The sequence below is a fragment of the Gadus morhua genome, chromosome 11 (genome assembly GCF_902167405.1).
Source record: "Gadus morhua chromosome 11, gadMor3.0, whole genome shotgun sequence".
Classification (NCBI taxonomy): Eukaryota; Metazoa; Chordata; class Actinopteri; order Gadiformes; family Gadidae; genus Gadus; species Gadus morhua.
In genome coordinates this window covers 22057506-22074937 of record NC_044058.1, presented here as the reverse complement: position 1 = coordinate 22074937, position 17432 = coordinate 22057506, and the positions used below count along the sequence as shown (strand labels likewise).

The window sequence follows — 17432 nt, the reverse complement described above, 5'->3', positions numbered from 1 at the left end:
CATGACATGATAAACATAAGTGGTTGATATTAATAAAAAGCAAGAGCAGTTTACCGCATTGCCTGGACGTCCTCTATCTCCTAAAGCTCCCTTCAAGCCTGCTTCACCCTGAGGATGCACACACAGACGTTACCACATTAGACATGACAGGTGGTGTATTTTACATGTAAGATGGTGTAGATGAAGCTAGCTGGTTACCTGCTCTCCGTCGACTCCATCCAGTCCAAAATCACCCTCTTCACCCTGAAGGAGTCAAAATAGAATCAGACAGCCTCTCACCTCCTCATTCTCTCACAACCCCCCCCCCCCCTCCTCTTTTCCCTTTCGTCCTAGTCTCACCTCTGATCTTACCTCCTAATTTCTCCCCGTCTTCTTACCTCGTAATTTTTAATGATCCATCTCCCTCCTCCTCCTCTCCCCTCCTCCTCCTCTCCCCTCCTCCTCCTCTCACCTCCTCCTCTATCATCCTCATTCTCTCACATCCGTTCCCTCTCACATCCTCTTCCTCTCACATCCTTTCTACTATCTACGCTTCCTCTCACATCCTCCTCTCACCTACTCTTCCTCTCACCTCCTTTCTCCTCTCAGCTCCTCCTCCTCTCACATCCTCCTCCTCTCAGATTCTCTTCCTCTCAGCTCCTTTCTCCTCTCAGCTCCTCCTCCTCTCACCTCCTCATCACACTTCCTCCTCTCACCTCCTTTGACCTCCCTTCTCTCACCTCCTCCTCCTCCTCTCACCTCCCTTCTCTCACCCCCTCTTCCTCCTCTCACCTTCTCCTCCTCTCACCTCCCTCCACCTCTCAGCTCCTTACCTCCTCCTCTCAGAGTTCTGTCCCAACATTCCTCTGTGATAGCCAATCCCTGACTTCACTTCCTGGACTAAAGAAAGGAAGACGAAGAATTTCCTGAAGGTTCAGACACTCACCTTGTCGCCACGGTGACCCCGATTGCCCTGTCAATCAAAAAACACAGAACTAGATGAAACACACACTTTGCCAACCATCTCTGTCTTTCAGACGTCCACAAAACGATCACGACTCAAGTCTACTACTTCTATCATGAGTACAAGTACTTTTATGAGTCTGTCTATGAATAGTAATGGTGGGGTTAGATGTAGTATAGCTGTAATGGTGAAAGTAGCAGGATTAGTGGTGCTGTGGTCCGTCTGTCTGTCCGTCTGGGCTGTGTGTTCACCTTCTGTCCTCTGGTCCCTGGGCATCCCTGGATTCCTCGGGCCCCTGAGGGTCCGGGATGGCCTCGGTCGCCCTGCGGGAGAGAAAGAGAGAGAGAGAGAGAGAGAGAGAGAGAGAGAGAGAGCTGAAATACAGTCTCCAGAATGTTCTTCCATCCGCCTAGAACAACTGCAACATAAATATTAAGACTACTCCAATGTCCCAGCTGTGACGTGCAATGTTTTCCTTTTCTTTTGCTTATCAAGACTCCTTCAGTTTGGCAGAAGAAGAAAGTTAGTTTTAAGGCTGAGCAAAGCATCCCGCTGAGGCTCATGGGAAATGTTGTTTTTTGAATAGTAGAGAAAATCAGTTGAGCATAGTGTTGTATTCGACACCAACGGAAACCAGAATATGAAGAAAAGGCTGATACAGGCTCTGAGAGTATGCTAGGCTGTGAGCTATGTATGTTTATGACTGTCATAAAGTACATGCAATGTGTGCATGCTCATGTTATTGTATGCTCTTCACTTTTATTTGACTCAACAGGTGTGCAGGAATTAGAATATTTTTATTGATGGTCAACCAATAATTATATTAGGAAACATAATACATACGGCAGTCCCTTCCTCTCCTGGGAATCCTGGATGACCTTTAGGTCCGGGACCCCCCTGAAAACAGACAACACAAACACACAGGCTGTTTATTGTCATGTCCTTCAGTCATTGATGTTACTTCATGTACCACTGTTCTCATGAAAGGGTATTTTCTCTACTGGCTCTAATCTACCATCTTGTCTTGTGTTTTTGCCACGCTTCAACTGAAATGCCCGGCACCCCTCCCACTAATCCTACAACCCCATTGGCTGGCCGAACCCGGGGCACCCCAGCACCCCCTGTCCACATCTCGCCCCAGCGGCTGTAGAACCATATGGTCCCAGGAAAGTGTTGGACAGTGAGTTTGCATAAATGTGCATGCAATGTATGTGTTGTTTCTCTTTTGAAGGCTTTTATGTACATTGCATTGTGACTATGGGCTCTACTATACTGCACCCCCTCCTGACTCTACTATGGGGTCTACTATACTGCGCCCCCTCCTGACTCTACTATGGGCTCTACTATACTGCACCCCCTCCTGACTCTACTATGGGCTCTACTATACTGCACCCCCTCCTGACTCTACTATGGGGTCTACTATACTGCGCCCCCTCCTGACTCTACTATGGGCTCTACTATACTGCACCCCCTCCTGACTCTACTATGGGCTCTACTATACTGCACCCCCTCCTGACTCTACTATGGGCTCTACTATACTGCACCCCCTCCTGACTCTACTATGGGCTCTACTATACTGCACCCCCTCCTGACTCTACTATGGGGTCTACTATACTGCGCCCCCTCCTGACTCTACTATGGGCTCTACTATACTGCACCCCCTCCTGACTCTACTATGGGCTCTACTATACTGCACCCCCTCCTGACTCTACTATGGGCTCTACTATACTGCACCCCCTCCTGACTCTACTATGGGCTCTACTATACTGCACCCCCTCCTGACTCTACTATGGGTTCTACTCTACTGCACCCCCTCCTGACTCTACTATGGGCTCTACTATACTGCACCCCCTCCTGACTCTACTATGGGCTCTACTATACTGCACCCCCTCCTGACTCTACTATGGGCTCTTCTCTACTGCGCCCTTCCCCTTGACTCTACTATGGACTCTCTGGAGGACCTCTACACTCAGCGCAGCAGGAAGAAGACTAACCGGATTATTAAAGACCCTCATCAACCCAGTAAGAAACTGTTTCAGCTGCTTCCGTCTGGTAGACGCTACCATCCGGTCTCGCACCACCAGACTCAGGGACAGTTTCATCCCACGGGCCATAAGACTACTGAACTCCTAAGCTACCTAGCTCACCATTATGACACTTTATAACTTGCCATTTTAGAACTTGCCACTCTATACCAGCCGACATCTGGATAAACACGTCTGTTTACATTTTACATTTATTTATTTAGTTTAGCATTTAGGTCCCTGCTCTCCTACTTGTGTTCCTCTTATACACTTACTTTTTATTATTATTACTATTATTATTATTATTATTACATTTATTTTTTATTATTTAAGTCTCAGCTTTCCTACTTGTGTTTCTCATATACCTATAACTTCTCTTATATTGCATTGTTGGAGGAGCCCAAGACTAAAGAATTTCATTGCCAGCGACTGCTCTGTAATTGTTGTGCATATGACAATAAAACCATCTTGAATGTTGGAATCTTGAATTACCGTGTCCCCCACTGACTCTACTATGGACTCTACTCCCCTGCCTCTACTGGGCTCGTGTCCCGTAGCTCTCATCCCTCCCCCACTTTCTGAGGCTCCGGTCTCTCCTCCTCCTTTAAGACCATGGCAGATGTTCCTCCACTGTACTGTCCTCCCAGCAGCCTAGGGATAACCTTAGATAACCTCTCAAACGCTCCGGAAGTAAAACAGAAGCCTGCAGCTGAATGGCTAGAGGGCGAGATGCGTGTGATGGAGGAGGACTGATTCCTGCTGGCCCTGAGGAGAGCCGGGATCGACGTTGGCCGGAGCTAGCATCACCACTCCTAGAGCCTTGTGCCCACAGCAGTGTCACTTCCTAGCCTTAGCTCCGACGGAAAGATATGAAAGCTGTGATAACAAAGAGGGATAGCTGTCAGTGGTTTCATGTTGGAAGATGACGATAATAATCGTATAGTCTCAGTGACTTTGCATCTCGTCCATGACACCATCACTTTTGACCTCATAACTTCATTACATCTTCCCCTAAACACATCATCACCTCTGACCTCATCCCCATTAACGTCAACAACTTTGACATCATAACCTCTGGACTCATCATCAATCTTAGCTCATCCATGACATCAGTAGCTTATGACCTCATGACCTCGAGAGGCCATTCCCCTATGACATCAGTAGCTGATTACTGAGGTGGTGGTGGTCCTTAATGCTCTGATACAGAGATCTGTGTACGTCTTATACTCATAATAATGACACTGTCTGTGTTGTATATTTAAAGGGTAATGCTGTCAGAATGTGTGAAGCATTAAAACGTCAATAGTTTAGTCTGTCCAGTGCTTCCAGATCTCTGGCGGTGACCTTTCACCTTTGCAGCTGAGGATCCTCGCGAGCCTCGGCTTCCTTCATGTCCCGAACATTTACACATGACACCACAGCACTCTCGCTCGGCCACGGCGTCCTGGACAAGAGAGAGAGAGAGAGAGAGAGAGAGAGAGAGAGAGAGAGAGAGAGAGAGAGAGAGAGGGAGAGAGAGAGGAATGAGAATGTGAAATGTACAGTTGTGGAACAAGAATACTTTTAGTTTAGTATAGTTTCGTTTAAGATGGACTAGTTGAGTTTAGTTTCAAATGGACTCATGAGCTGTTTAGTTTAGTTTAAGGTGGACTTAGGAATTGGTTAGTTCAGTTTAAGGTTGACTTATGATCTGAATAGTTTAGTTCACTTTAGATTGAGGTGGACTTACGATCTGTTTAGTATAGTTTAGTTTAAGGTGGACTCACAATCTGTTTGAGCAAGGTACTGCCCACGCTCTGCATGCCCACGCTGAGGGGGACCTTGTAGCCGAACCCTCGACCGAACTCCACCATCTGGATCTGGCTGGAGTCACGCACACCGTCCAGCGCCACCGCCAGCAGGGCATTCACCCCTGAGAGACAGACAGGGAGAGAGAGGCAGAAAGACAGGGAGAGAGAGGCAGGCAGACAGGGAGAGACAGACAGGGAGAGAGAGGCAGACAGACAGGGAGAGACAGACAGGGAGAGAGAGGCAGACAGACAGGGAGAGACAGACAGGGAGAAAGAGGTAGACATACAGAGAGAGAGAGGCAGACAGACAGGGAGAGAGAAGCAGACAGACAGGGAGAGACAGACAGGAATGACAGGGAGAGAGAGAGAGAGAGAGAGAGAGCGCAAGATACAGATATATGTAAAGAGGGAGAGGGAGGAACACAGAGAGAAAGACAAATATGCAAACCGGAAAGAGAAGGGAGAATAAAGTCAGGTATAATTGATTCAAATTCTATGTTTTAAAGATGAACTCGCAAGAGATATTTTTGTAGAGTTTGGCGGTTGCAGTAGTCTGCAGCAGTACACAGAGTCCCATGTGCATCCTGGCCTCACCAGACAGACGCAGCAGCTCAGACTGATGCTCTAGCTTCATAACATCTTCATCCAAACCATCTGTGAAGACCACGAGCACCTGGCACACACACGCACAAACATCCAAAACAAGTTTAGAAGGAAACATTCAACAGACAAACAACTATTGGCCAATCATGACAAGTGTTACCGCTCGCTTCTGCTGTGCAGTACCTTGGCGCCGGCTTTGGACTGGGTGTTGAACTTCTCCTGGAAGGAGGTGAGCAGGGCCGTGTTGAAGAAGGTGGTCTCTGACATCTGCAGGTTCATGACCTTGTCCACCACCGCCTCGCTGAACGGCTCAAAGTTGTAATCGTCCAGGGTACGCCCGTCTTCGCCGACCAACCTGAAGGCGATGTTGGGTTTGATGGGCGTGTTCTGGACGCAGCAGAGGCTGTTCAGTGTGGACACATAGTGGAGGATCTCCGGCAGGGCCGCCCGGAGCTTGGGGAACCCGCTGACCAGCAGCTGGGACCCGGAGCGCTGGGACATGTCAAAACCAATGGCCACATCGATACTGCAGGCTGAGTTAGAGAGAGGGGGTGGGAGAGAGAGAGAGGGAGAGGGAGGACGAGGAGGAGGAAGAGGGAGAGAGAGAGAGAGAGAGAGAGAGAGAGAGAGAGAGAGAGAGAGAGAGAGAGAGAGAGAGGAGGAGGAAGAGGGAAAGAGAGAGAGGAAGGGAGAGTGGGACAGAGAGAGATGGGTATAGGTGAATCCAAATCTCTCAATGGAACAGTTCCCGGAAACAGACGATTTAAGTTCTTTTCATTTCTATCGCGAACCAACAGATACCAAACAGCGAGAAAGACAGAAGAACAGACTTGAAAGGCATGAATGTATTCTCACCAGGTGATGTATGATTTTGGATACCGGGCTCGCAGATGGTTTCCACCACCTTCTGCTTGATCTTGGCCAGTGAGCCGAAGTCCTGGACGGTGAAAATGCGGTCTGAGTTGGCTGTGATCTTCTTCAGCTCCAGCTTGTTGACGGCGCCGATGCCGATGACAAAGATCTCGATGCCCATCTCCCGGAGCACCTCAGCCGCCTGCACCACGTTGTCGTTGGATTCGCCGTCCGTCAACAACACCAGGTTCTGGGAGACGCTGCTCTTGATGCGGCTCCCGGCGGACGTCTTGAAGTAACTCTTGATGAAGTCCAGAGCGCGTCCGATCATGGTTCCTTCCTTCTGCTGCACCATGTCCAGGATGTTCTTGGTCACCTCCTCCTCCGTGTTGAACTGGTTCAGGTAGAACTCCTTCTTCGGTTGGCTGCTGAACTGCGCCACACCCACACGCACCAGGTCCTGGCTGATCTTGAAGCTGCCAACGAGGTTGGTCATGAAGGTCTTCATGGTGCTGTAGTCAGCGTCGGTGATGCTCTCCGATGTGTCGACCAGCAAAACGAGGTCCGCTTTCTCTTTCTTACACACTGGGAACACATGGAGGAACTTAAGGGTCTAGGTCGATGCCCTACCCTGTACTCTGTATACTCTCTATATTCTACTATAGTGTATGCTTTACTCTTTCGTGCATTATACTACACCCTATACTCTACTTTCATCACTATACTATACAATTCTCCACAATATACTAACAATAAAAATGACACTAATCAATAATATACTATAGTGTACTCTACATTGCAGTATTATATTCTGTACTCTACAGTACAACCCCTTGACTATATTACCCTCAATCATTTAGTGACAGACAAACAGACAGACAGACAGACAGACAGACAGACAGACAGACAGACAGACAGACAGACAGACAGACAGACAGACAGACAGACAGACAGACGGACGGACGGACAGGCGGATGGACGGACAGACAGACAGACAGACAGACAGACAGACAGACAGACAGACAGACAGACAGACTGACAGACAGTTACCAGGAATGGTGTCGCTGCAGAGGATATGGGAGATGTTTTTGTAAAGGGTGTCCAGGGCCTCAAAGTTGTCCACAAAGAAGACCCTGGAGGGTTCCCCAGCCACGATCTCCAGCTCAGCCTTGTTGGCACCCTCCACTCCGATGCTGTAAATGCTGATGCCCTTCTCACGCAGCGCCACGGATGGAGCCTTCAGGTTGTTTGGGTCGGTGGCGTCACCATCTGTGATCACCATCAGGATCTGGGGCACCTTGGAGGCCCGGCGGCCGCCATACTTCTCTTCAAAGTACTGCAGTGTGTAGGCCAAGGCCTTGCCTGTGTAGGTGTCTCCATTCGGGGACTCGAGCGCCTGGATGGCCTTCAACACCTGTCTCTTGGAGGAATACTCTTTGAGGGTGAAATTGGATTTGGCTTCGCTGGAGTAAAGGATGACGCCAAAACGCGTCATATTCACGCCGACGGAGGTCTCGTTTACGATGGACTCCATGAACTTCTGCATGTTCTTGAACTTTTGGTCGGTGATGCTGGTGGAGCCATCAACCAAGAAGATAATGTCTGCCACCTCCGTCTTCTTGCACTCTGAAGGAAGAGACAGAAGAATTCCTCATTGTTCATTGAATTATCATATCGGATTTGGTCGAAGGACTTTGGGGGATATTGTACGTTCATGAAGATATTGACTTTCTGCTTTACCGCTTTAGTACAAATGAAAAACATTTGAAACTCACCAAAATTTTATTCAGTGATAAATCATTAAACTGTTTACTTGAATTTTTATAATTGTAAATGGTTTCTCTGAGGGAAATTTGCATATCTACTGGATTATAATATGCAAGTGTAATTCCTACCACTATATACAGCATCAACCCTAGCGTTGTCTCACCTCTCTCACAGAGACGCAGAGCCAGCTCGCTCTCCAAGTCCTTCAGGGCATCAAAGTCCCTCTTAGTGAACACAAATTCCTCGGAGCCACTGATCTCCAGAAGCTGTGTGGTGTTGGCGTTGACCACACCGATGGAGAAGATGGTCACACCCTTTTGCCTCAACACCTCAGCCGGCCCCTTCACCTGATCCTGGGACTCGCCATCAGTGATCACAATCAGGTTCTGTCTTATCCCCGGACGACCCCCGCTGGCAAGGTCAAAGTACAGGGAGACTTCGTTCAGGGCCTGGCCCGTGTGCGTGCCTCCGCCCAGCTGCTGCATGTCGTCAATATTTTTCCACATGTCTCCTTTGTCGTAGAAGTTATTGAGCTGGAACTCCAGCTTCTGGATGGTGCTGAACTGCATGACTCCCACATGCACCATTTCCTGTCCAACCTGAGACTTGCCAACCATGGCTTTCATGAAGTCCTTCATCTTTTGGTATTCGTCTGATCGGATGCTTCCAGAGCTGTCGATCAAGAAGAGGAGATCCCCTGGAATGTCCCTGCAGGCTGTGGACAAGAAACACATTTAAAACCTTGCTTTTTTCAAGAATACCAATGACGGAGAACCTAAATTATAACTGGATCAATCCACAACATTGAACCTTTACAAATTCAACAAATGTTGGAATAATAGTCCACTGGCTGTTTCTAAGTACATGGAGAGAAATGTCCTTACCATCTAGTGAACACATGTCAGTGATAATGTCATCCTTGATTGGCTTCAGGGCATCAAAATTATTCACTAAGAAGGTCTTCTTCGGGCTTCCAGAGATCTCATTCAGCTCTTCCTCTTCTGCACTCTTCACTCCGATTGCATAGATGATGACGCCATGGGCTCTCAGTTTTCCGGCAGGAACTTTGACCTCGTCAGTTGACTTCCCGTCCGTGATGACGATTAGGTACTCGGGGACTTTGTGCCCACGAGTTTTCACGGCTCTCTCAAACAGGTCCTCCATAAATCTCAAGCCACGTCCAGTCTCGGTACCGCCGCCGACCTGTCGGATGTCTAACACTGCCTTCTCCAGGGTTTTGCTGTCAGTGTACGTGGTCAGGTCAAACTCTAAGGTGGGCGAGTCTGCATATTTAACAAGACCAATGCGGACGTGGTCTGGGCCAATGCGGAAGGTGTGAAGGAACTCAGTTATGAATTTCTTCATGTCTGTGAAGTCGTTGGGCCAAATACTTCCTGATTGGTCGATCAAAAAGAATATGTCGGCTTCGTCTGTTTGCATACATCCTGGAGAAATAAAACAAAGAATGTTTTAGAATTGATATATTTTTGGACTAATACCATTGCAATAGTGTAGCGAGTTCTCAGTTGGTCCTGAAATCCATATCCAGCATTATAGATATTCAAGAACTGAAACGTCAACGATAACTTTTAAACTGGAAAAAAGCAGGCCCAAACCTTCTTTGATAAAAGTTCTTCTTGTGTTGATTGTAAACGACTGATGGAGGATGTTGCTGCACACGATTTTCTCCAGGGTCTTCAACAAGGTCTTCAGTTTGGTGAAACTATCGACAATGAACATATGCTTTTTCGCAGGGTGGGATGCCATCTGCACCAGCTGGGTCTTGTTTGCATCTTTGATTCCGATGGCGTAGACCGTGACCCCATCACGACGCAGGTCTGCCGCCTCCTTTTCCACCTCATCCTGAGATTCTCCATCAGTGATCACCACTGCAACCTGCTGGACGCCTTGGCTTCTCCGGCTTCCCCGATCTTTCACAAAGACTTCCTGGCGAGTAAAATTCAGCGCTAGGCCTGTTTTGGTGCCTCCTCCATGGTAGGGCAAAATCTTGATGAACTGGAGGATCTCATTCTTGTCATTAAAGGTGTCGAGGAAGACCCGGCCCTTAGGATTGTCATTGTACATGACTATGCCAACCCGTATTCTGTTTGGCTGGACGTCAAGGCGTTCCACCATTTTCTGCAGGAAAGTGCGCATCAACTGAAAGTTGGTACCACCGATACTTCCCGACTCATCCACAATGAAGACGACATCAGCTACTCTTGCCGCTAAACAATCTGTGAAAATAAATGAGGGGGTTAAGACTATGTTAAATCATTTCATAATTTTGAATTTCATAATTTCATAATTAACTGATTCACAAAAACGGATGGAATTAACTCAAACATCCAACATCACATTGACACAATTGACCTCAAGTCACTTATTGACCATTGACCATGATGATTGATAATCATCATCCTCACCTTCAATTACTTCGGCACGCTCTTCCTCAGCATCAAACGCCGCCTTCAGCACGGGCACGATGTTGGCAGACTGGTAAACGTATGGGGCAGTGGCCACTGTCTTCATCTGTTGCGTCATGCCGGAGCCGAGGCCAATGCCCATCACCGTCACCCCCTCGGACTTCAACAGGCGGGATGGTTGGTAGACGCTGTCGCTGGAGTTGGCCCCGGACACGACCACCAAGAACTGCCGGAAGCCCAAGTCCTCGCGGCTTCCTGCCCTGGTGCTGAAGAATTTATTGGCGGCGTAGGTCAGTGCGCCACCCAGGTTGCGCTGCTCGTTGGCCTGGAGACGACGCGCACGAAAACGCCGGACGTTGGCCATCAACTCCTCTCTGGTAATGTGCTGGTTGGCTAGGAATTCAACCTTGGTGTCCCGGCCGTACTGGGCCAGGCCGATGCGATGGGCCATATCTCCCACGTTGAGCTGGTTGACCAGGCGCGTCAGCATTGCCTTGATCAGCTGGAAGTCGGTCGTGCTCAGGCCGCTGTCCACCAGGAAGTAGATGTCGGAAAACTTTTGCACCAAGGCTGGAGAAGAAACAAATTGAGTAAAACGGAAGAAGTAGTCGAAAGAAGTAGTAGTATTGAAAATAGAATCATTACACATATACGTATATATATCACTCATTTTGCTACGTTTGGTTATCGATTATGTTTCAAACAAATTTGTGTGAATGATTGCATACTTGTGCGTATGTGTTTGTGTGTGTGTGTCTGGATCTGAATGCCTGCATGTGTGTGTGTGTGTGTGTGTGTGTGTGTGTTTGTGTTCATGCTGGTGTATGTGGCAGAGATTCCACCATACCAGTGTGTTTGTCCTCGACCGACACACAGAGGATCTGCAGCAGCCTGTCGGTCAGCTGCTGGAGGGCCTGGTAGCTGTTGATGCTGAACAGGAAACGCTCGTGCGGTCGGTTGGCGATGCCTTGCAGCTCTGCCGCATTGGAACCGCCGACACCGATGGCGAACACGATCACCCCCTTCTGTCGCAGCTGCCGCGCGGGCTCCAGCACGTCGTCCGACGAGTCCCCGTCTGTGATCACCACGGCGATCTGGGGCACACCCTTACCCTCCGCAGCGCGACTGCCCCCCTCTGGGGTGAAGAAGGTCTCCTGGAGGAAGGTGATGGCCTGGCCCGTGAAGGTGCCTCCCTGCCGGTGCGGGATCTTGCTCACCTGGTCCAGCAGCGAGGCCTCGTCCATGTGGTCCTTCAGCAGGAACTCCTTGTAGGGCTGGTCGCTGTACTGCGCCACGCCCACACGCACCTTGGCCGCGCCCACATCGAGGTTCTGGATGAAATTCTGGAGGAAGAGGAGCATCTCCTTGAAGCTCTCCGGGCTGATGCTGGAGGAGCCGTCCAACAGGAACACGATGTCGGCCAGTGATGTCCGAGCGCATGCTGGGGTGGAGTAAGTGTCTGAGACGGGAAAGGAATCAGTTATGTAAGCCTTTCCATTTCTTTCCCAGCAAAACACACACCTGTGTGTACTTAAATAAATCTACACATAATGTCTTTCGGTTTATTACTGGATTACGAAGCTGCAAAGTGAAATTGAAAATGTTTTAATGATAAAATAAATCTATCCGTGAGGTGAAAACCAGATGCCTGTTAGAGGGAGTTCATTGAATCCCTTGCAGGTGTGGAGTTAATCAAAAAGCTGATAAAACATGAAGAACATGAGGGTCAGGAGGTTTAACTGCGACCTTCGCGTGTACAAATGAGTTGGCTGGCAACCTTTATGTGTGGGCTTCCCTGTTGATCCTCCCAAAACCAACCTCAACAGAGAGCCAAGACAATATCTCAACCACAGACTGTATTAAAAGTAACTGAGAATTAAAGGTGTCGGAATACTTTTGCACCAAAGCTGGAGAAGAAACAAATCGAGTAAAACGGAATGACGACGTCGAAAGAAGGAGTATTATTGCAAATAGAATCATTACATATATGTATAGATATCATTTGTTTTGCTAAGTTTGGTTATCGATCATCTATCAAACTAATTTGTGTGAATGATTGCATGCTTGTGCTTGTGTGTTTGTGTGTGTGTGTGTGTGTGTGTGTGTGTGTGTGTGTGTGTGTGTGTGTGTGTGTGTGTGTGTGTGTGTGTGTGTGTGTGTGTGTGTGTGTGTGTGTGTGTGTGTGTGTTTGTGTGTGTGTGTGTGTGTGTGTGTGTGTGTGTGTGTGTGTCTGGATCGGAATGCCTGCATGTGTGTGATGTGTGTGTGTGTGTGTTTGTGTTCATGCTGGTGCATGTGTACACCGACTGTATTAGCATCAAAGTTACAAGAAAATAGCGAGCCAGAGTAATTGAGGATTAAAGAAACAGAGAATCAAAGCGAATGTATGGGAATCAAAATACAGTATGATTATCAAAATCAATCATAATGAAAGGAACTCAGAATGAAACTCAATATATGAGAATGAAAGTTACTACATGAAAGCTATAGTAACTGAGAATTATATTAACTATGAGAAACAATTTAATATGAAAATCGGAGGTACTGGTGTCAAAGTAACTGTATAATAGTCACAGTAAATATACACAAATATATGTTTATTTAAATTATTAGTTGATAATGAGTTATTGCATGAGAATTAAAGTAACTAAGAACAAGGTAGCTTTATGAGGCACAAAGCAACTGAATATCAGTTGTCTTGATTTCGCTGCTGTTGAACTAATCGCACAGAGCTAGATACGACTTTGCTAGTTTTGTTGACCCTAAAGTTATCTCAGATCCGTTCATAAAACACATCCAGGGCTTGTTAATTCAGGGCTCTAGCCTGATAACAACCCTTCTGTAGGGAAATTACACACAAGGCATCTTGGGTGGCTGGTTATTGTTAGCCGTCAGCCCATGGACAAATATTATGGTGTGCAGAGATGTGTGTGCATGTGTTGTATATGTTCCAGTGTAAATGATGACCTCGTTGTAAACCCAGAGGACGTACATCACGTGTAGCATCATGGGTCACATAACTCAACCTCTTGATGAATACCAGATGCATTCAAGTGACATGAGATACCGTAGAGGTTATAGTCGGTTCGAAGCAGCCCTCTATACCTAGCAGAGATCCCTCTTCAAGGTTAATTCTTAAATCCCAACGGGTGTATGGAGTTCGTTCCTTGGCCAACATCATTTACTCTGCAATACCCTTCAGGAACTTCAAACCTAAAGGTTAACTAACATATTGGTATCATGGGCTAGACTCTGAGCTGATTTTGAGTTGACCCTTTCAACCGTTCACAATACCTTATTCTCATTCGTCAAGCCTGTGTCGACATCCCGGCCTTAAAAAACGGTTGTGCGTCTGACTGGAGACAAAGGGCGGCGTTACCTTGCAACACAAGGGAGAGCTGTCCACGTGCCTCCTCCACGCTAGTGCACAGCGTCTGCGCCACACTCAGCGAGATGCCCTGCAGGGCGCCGAAGTCTGACACACTGAACACGTGCTGGAGGTGTGGCGCGCTTGCAATCTCCCGCAGCTGTTCCTCATCAGCGTCCTTGATCCCCACGGCATACAAGATAACGCCCCTTTTCTTCAGCGCCGTGGCCTGCTGCAACACGTCGTCCTGGGACATGCCGTCCGTGATCACGACGGCGACCTGCGGTACGTTGCTCTCCGCGCGACTGCCGGCGGCCGCGGTGAAGTGCTCGGCCAGCAGGAACCCCAGGCCGCGGCCGGTGTTGGTCCCTCCGCCGCGGAACAACAGGCCGCTGATGTACTCCAGGACGCCCTGCTTGTCCTGGAAGGTCTTCAGGTGAAACTCAGTGTGCGGGACGTTACTGTACTGCACCAGGCCGATGCGCACGTGGTTGGGGCCCACGTCGAAGCCCTGCACCACGGTCTTCAGGAACTGCCGCACCTGCGCAAAGTTCTTGTTGCCAATGCTGCTGGAGCCGTCCACCATGAACACGATGTCGGCCACTGCCTCTTGAGTGCAGACTAAGATCAGGAGGGAGACCTTTGGTCACTTTTTTGTCAAGGTGTTGCAGGCGCGTCAGGAGGTGTTGACCTCAGGGTGAAGAGGCGGATGCTCCGAGTGATCAGCCATGAGAGTGGAGTGGTGGGCTTGCACAGGGCTTGTTGTGATGAGGGGACATTCGTGGAATGTGACGTGTCTTAGGGTTGCAAACCGTTGTTTTTTTTGAAGGAGGAGGAGAGTGGTGAGGAGGGAATGTGGGTGGGTGACAGTGACAAATGCAGTTCCCATCGATAGGGGTGGGGGTGTCAGGGTAGCGTGCCGTGAACCGTGCAACAGTGTGTGTAGGACTTTAGGAAGCAGTGCTGGGCTGACATGATGCTCAACTGGGAAGTGTGTTGAAGAGATATCGCTAGCTGGGCGGTAGGAGGTTTTCCAAATGCTGCTATAAATCTGGAGGATCTGCTGACAGCTCACCATGCAAACCACTAAAGGCGAGCCCTGTATTTGGCGTCGCACCCTAAGCATTGACATTTAAGTCTTGCTTAGGTCTTGCGACATACTCGTGCGATTGGATTTACGGTTGATGATATTTTATTTCAGCAATATGTTTTTTATAGACTGGATATCAAAATCAACAATATCAAGATTACGCCTAGCAACCATATCTGTCTTTCAGTTAAGCGCTTCGAAGAACACTATACTTCTTTGCAGGGCTGAGAGATTTTGCTTGCGTCACAGAAACAAACTTAAGACCTTAGTTTATTAATAAAAAATGTATTTTATAGAAGTGACGGTTCTTAAGCCACGCTACAACGCTTATACCAGGGACCATTGGCTCTTGAATCAGATGAATGTGCTTACATGTATGTGTGTGGATAAAGAAATAAAACTTTGTGCTCAGTGGCATGACATTGATGCCTTTGAAAGAAAACATGGGTACCAAGTTATGCTTGCGTTTCTGTGTGTGTGTGTGTGTGTGTGTGTGTGTGTGTGTGTGTGTGTGTGTGTGTGTGTGTGTGTGTGTGTGTGTGTGTGTGTGTGTGTGTGTGTGTGTGTAAATGTGCGTCTGTGTGTTTTATGTCTTTCGGAGGGAGAGATCGAGGCAAGGAGAGGAACAGATGTGAAGTGAGGAAAGATCTAACGCCGGTTGATGGTTCATTCTGCCATGCAGGAGGTGAGGTCATCACGGGCTAATCGCACCCACCTGTTCGCTGGGCGGCGTTGCCATGGAAATACACGGCGGCCGTGATGATGAGGACGAGGAGGAAGACCCGTCTCTCCGCCATGTTCGCACGTTCCTCTCAAGAACTTTCCTGAGAGAGAGATGGAAAGAGAGAGAAAGAGAAATATATGGATAGAGAGAGAGACAGAGAGAAAGAGAGAGAGAGAGAGTGAGAGAGAGAGAGAGAGAGAGAGAGAGAGAGAGAGAGAGAGAGAGAGAGAGAGAGAGAGAGAGAGAGAGAGAGAGAGAGAGAGAGAGAGAGAGAGAGAGAGAGGGAGAGAGAGAGAGAGAGAAAGAGAGAGAGAGAGAGAGAGAGAGAGAGAGAGAGAGAGAGAGAGAGAGAGAGAGAGAGAGAGAGAGAGAGAGAGAGAGAGAGAGATGAAAAGAGAGAGAGACAGAGTGAGAGAGAGAGAGACAGAGAGAGATGGAAAGAGAGAGCGAGAGAGAGAGATGAAAAGAGAGAGAGAGAGACAAAGAGAGAGATGGATACAGAGAGAGACAAAGAGAAAGAGAGAGAGAGAGAGAGAGAGAGAGAGAGAGAGAGAGAGAGAGAGAGAGAGAGAGAGAGAGAGAGAGAGAGAGAGAGAGAGAGAGAGAGAGAGAGAGAGAGAGAGAGAGAGAGAGAGAGAGAGAGAGAGAGAGAGAGAGAGAGAGAGAGAGAGAGATGGATACAGAGAGAGACAAAGAGAGAGAGAGAGAGAGAGAGAGAGAGAGAGAGAGAGAGAGAGAGAGAGAGAGAGAGAGAGAGAGAGAGACAGACAGACAGACAGAGAGATACAGAAAGAGAGAGAGATGGAAAGAGGAGATAGAGAGAGAGACAGAAACAGAGAAATATATGGATAGAGAGAGAGAGACCGAGAGAAAGAGAGGGAGAGAGTGATTGAAAGAGAGAGAGACAGAGAGAACGACAGAGAGAGAGATGGAAAGAAAGGTGGAGAGAGAGACAGAAACAGCGAGAAATATATGGATAGAGAGAGAGAAAGAGAGAAAGAGAGAGAGAGAGATATTGAGACATATGGAGAAACATGGGCACAGGAAATGTATCACCATTCCTGCTGCATCCAATATGACTAGAGAGTCTGTTCTACAATTATTCTTATGACTAGGTATTGTTCATGCATTGCACGTCCCCAAAGAGTGTACACTTGAAATTATGGGATGGTGGAGCGTAAGGTTGTGCAAGGTGTATGATGTTTATGAAGTGCATTGGAAATACTCACGCAAACGTGCACAAACACACGCACACACATGAATACAATATGCACACATACACACACTATTAGAACTAAAACCGACAAACACACACCAGCACATCCGAGCGCAAACATGCACAAAACACTTATGTCCTCATCATACTAAAGTTATATTACCTAATCAAGCTTTGGATGGAGATGTGGAAGTGATAAACTCCTTTCTAATTTATTGTATAACTCATCTTCCTCTCTGAATGACATGAATACCACAGGGAGCAGGCAAGCACCAGACCCACTAAATCATCTCTCTCTGCTACGACTTCTGAAGACAGACCCACAACCCCAACACATCTTCATCAGGAATTGGTGTGTTGGTGTGTGTGAGCTCTGTGCGAACCCATGGAACTTTGTTTGTGTATACATGCTTGTATAAGTGAATGTATAGTATTTTGCATTTATATCTGTAAGCGAGTGTTTGTTTATTAGATCAGTGTGTGTGTGTGTGTGTGTGTGTGTGTGTGTGTGTGTGTGTGTGTGTGTGTGTGTGTGTGTGTGTGTGTGTGTGTGTGTGTGTGTGTGTGTGTTTGTGCATGTTAGTTTGTTGTGGGGACGTGTGGATGTTTTTGTGAATAATTGCGTGTGTC

At 47.8% G+C, this 17432-nt stretch overlaps 1 protein-coding gene across 3 annotated transcripts in view; it reads right to left on the bottom strand.

The window, feature by feature from the left end:
• LOC115553252 (collagen alpha-6(VI) chain) overlaps positions 1–17432 on the bottom strand; it is a 39498-nt gene that overhangs the window by 12980 nt on the left and 9086 nt on the right. For 2 of the 3 annotated variants that reach the window (XM_030369359.1, XM_030369360.1), the window contains exons 2-19: positions 15578–15686; positions 13785–14393; positions 11253–11864; positions 10406–10975; positions 9596–10216; positions 8864–9424; positions 8143–8694; positions 7263–7838; positions 6216–6797; positions 5544–5893; positions 5352–5430; positions 4734–4879; positions 4319–4411; positions 1787–1840; positions 1195–1266; positions 926–952; positions 199–243; positions 55–108 (exon numbers count right to left, since the gene is read on the bottom strand). In XM_030369359.1, the coding sequence (XP_030225219.1) occupies positions 55–108; positions 199–243; positions 926–952; positions 1195–1266; positions 1787–1840; positions 4319–4411; positions 4734–4879; positions 5352–5430; positions 5544–5893; positions 6216–6797; positions 7263–7838; positions 8143–8694; positions 8864–9424; positions 9596–10216; positions 10406–10975; positions 11253–11864; positions 13785–14393; positions 15578–15659 (5685 nt within the window). In that variant the 5' untranslated portion in view covers positions 15660–15686. The remainder of the gene's footprint in view (positions 1–54; positions 109–198; positions 244–925; positions 953–1194; positions 1267–1786; positions 1841–4318; positions 4412–4733; positions 4880–5351; positions 5431–5543; positions 5894–6215; positions 6798–7262; positions 7839–8142; positions 8695–8863; positions 9425–9595; positions 10217–10405; positions 10976–11252; positions 11865–13784; positions 14394–15577; positions 15687–17432) is intronic. The other variant, XM_030369361.1, reaches the window with a different exon arrangement.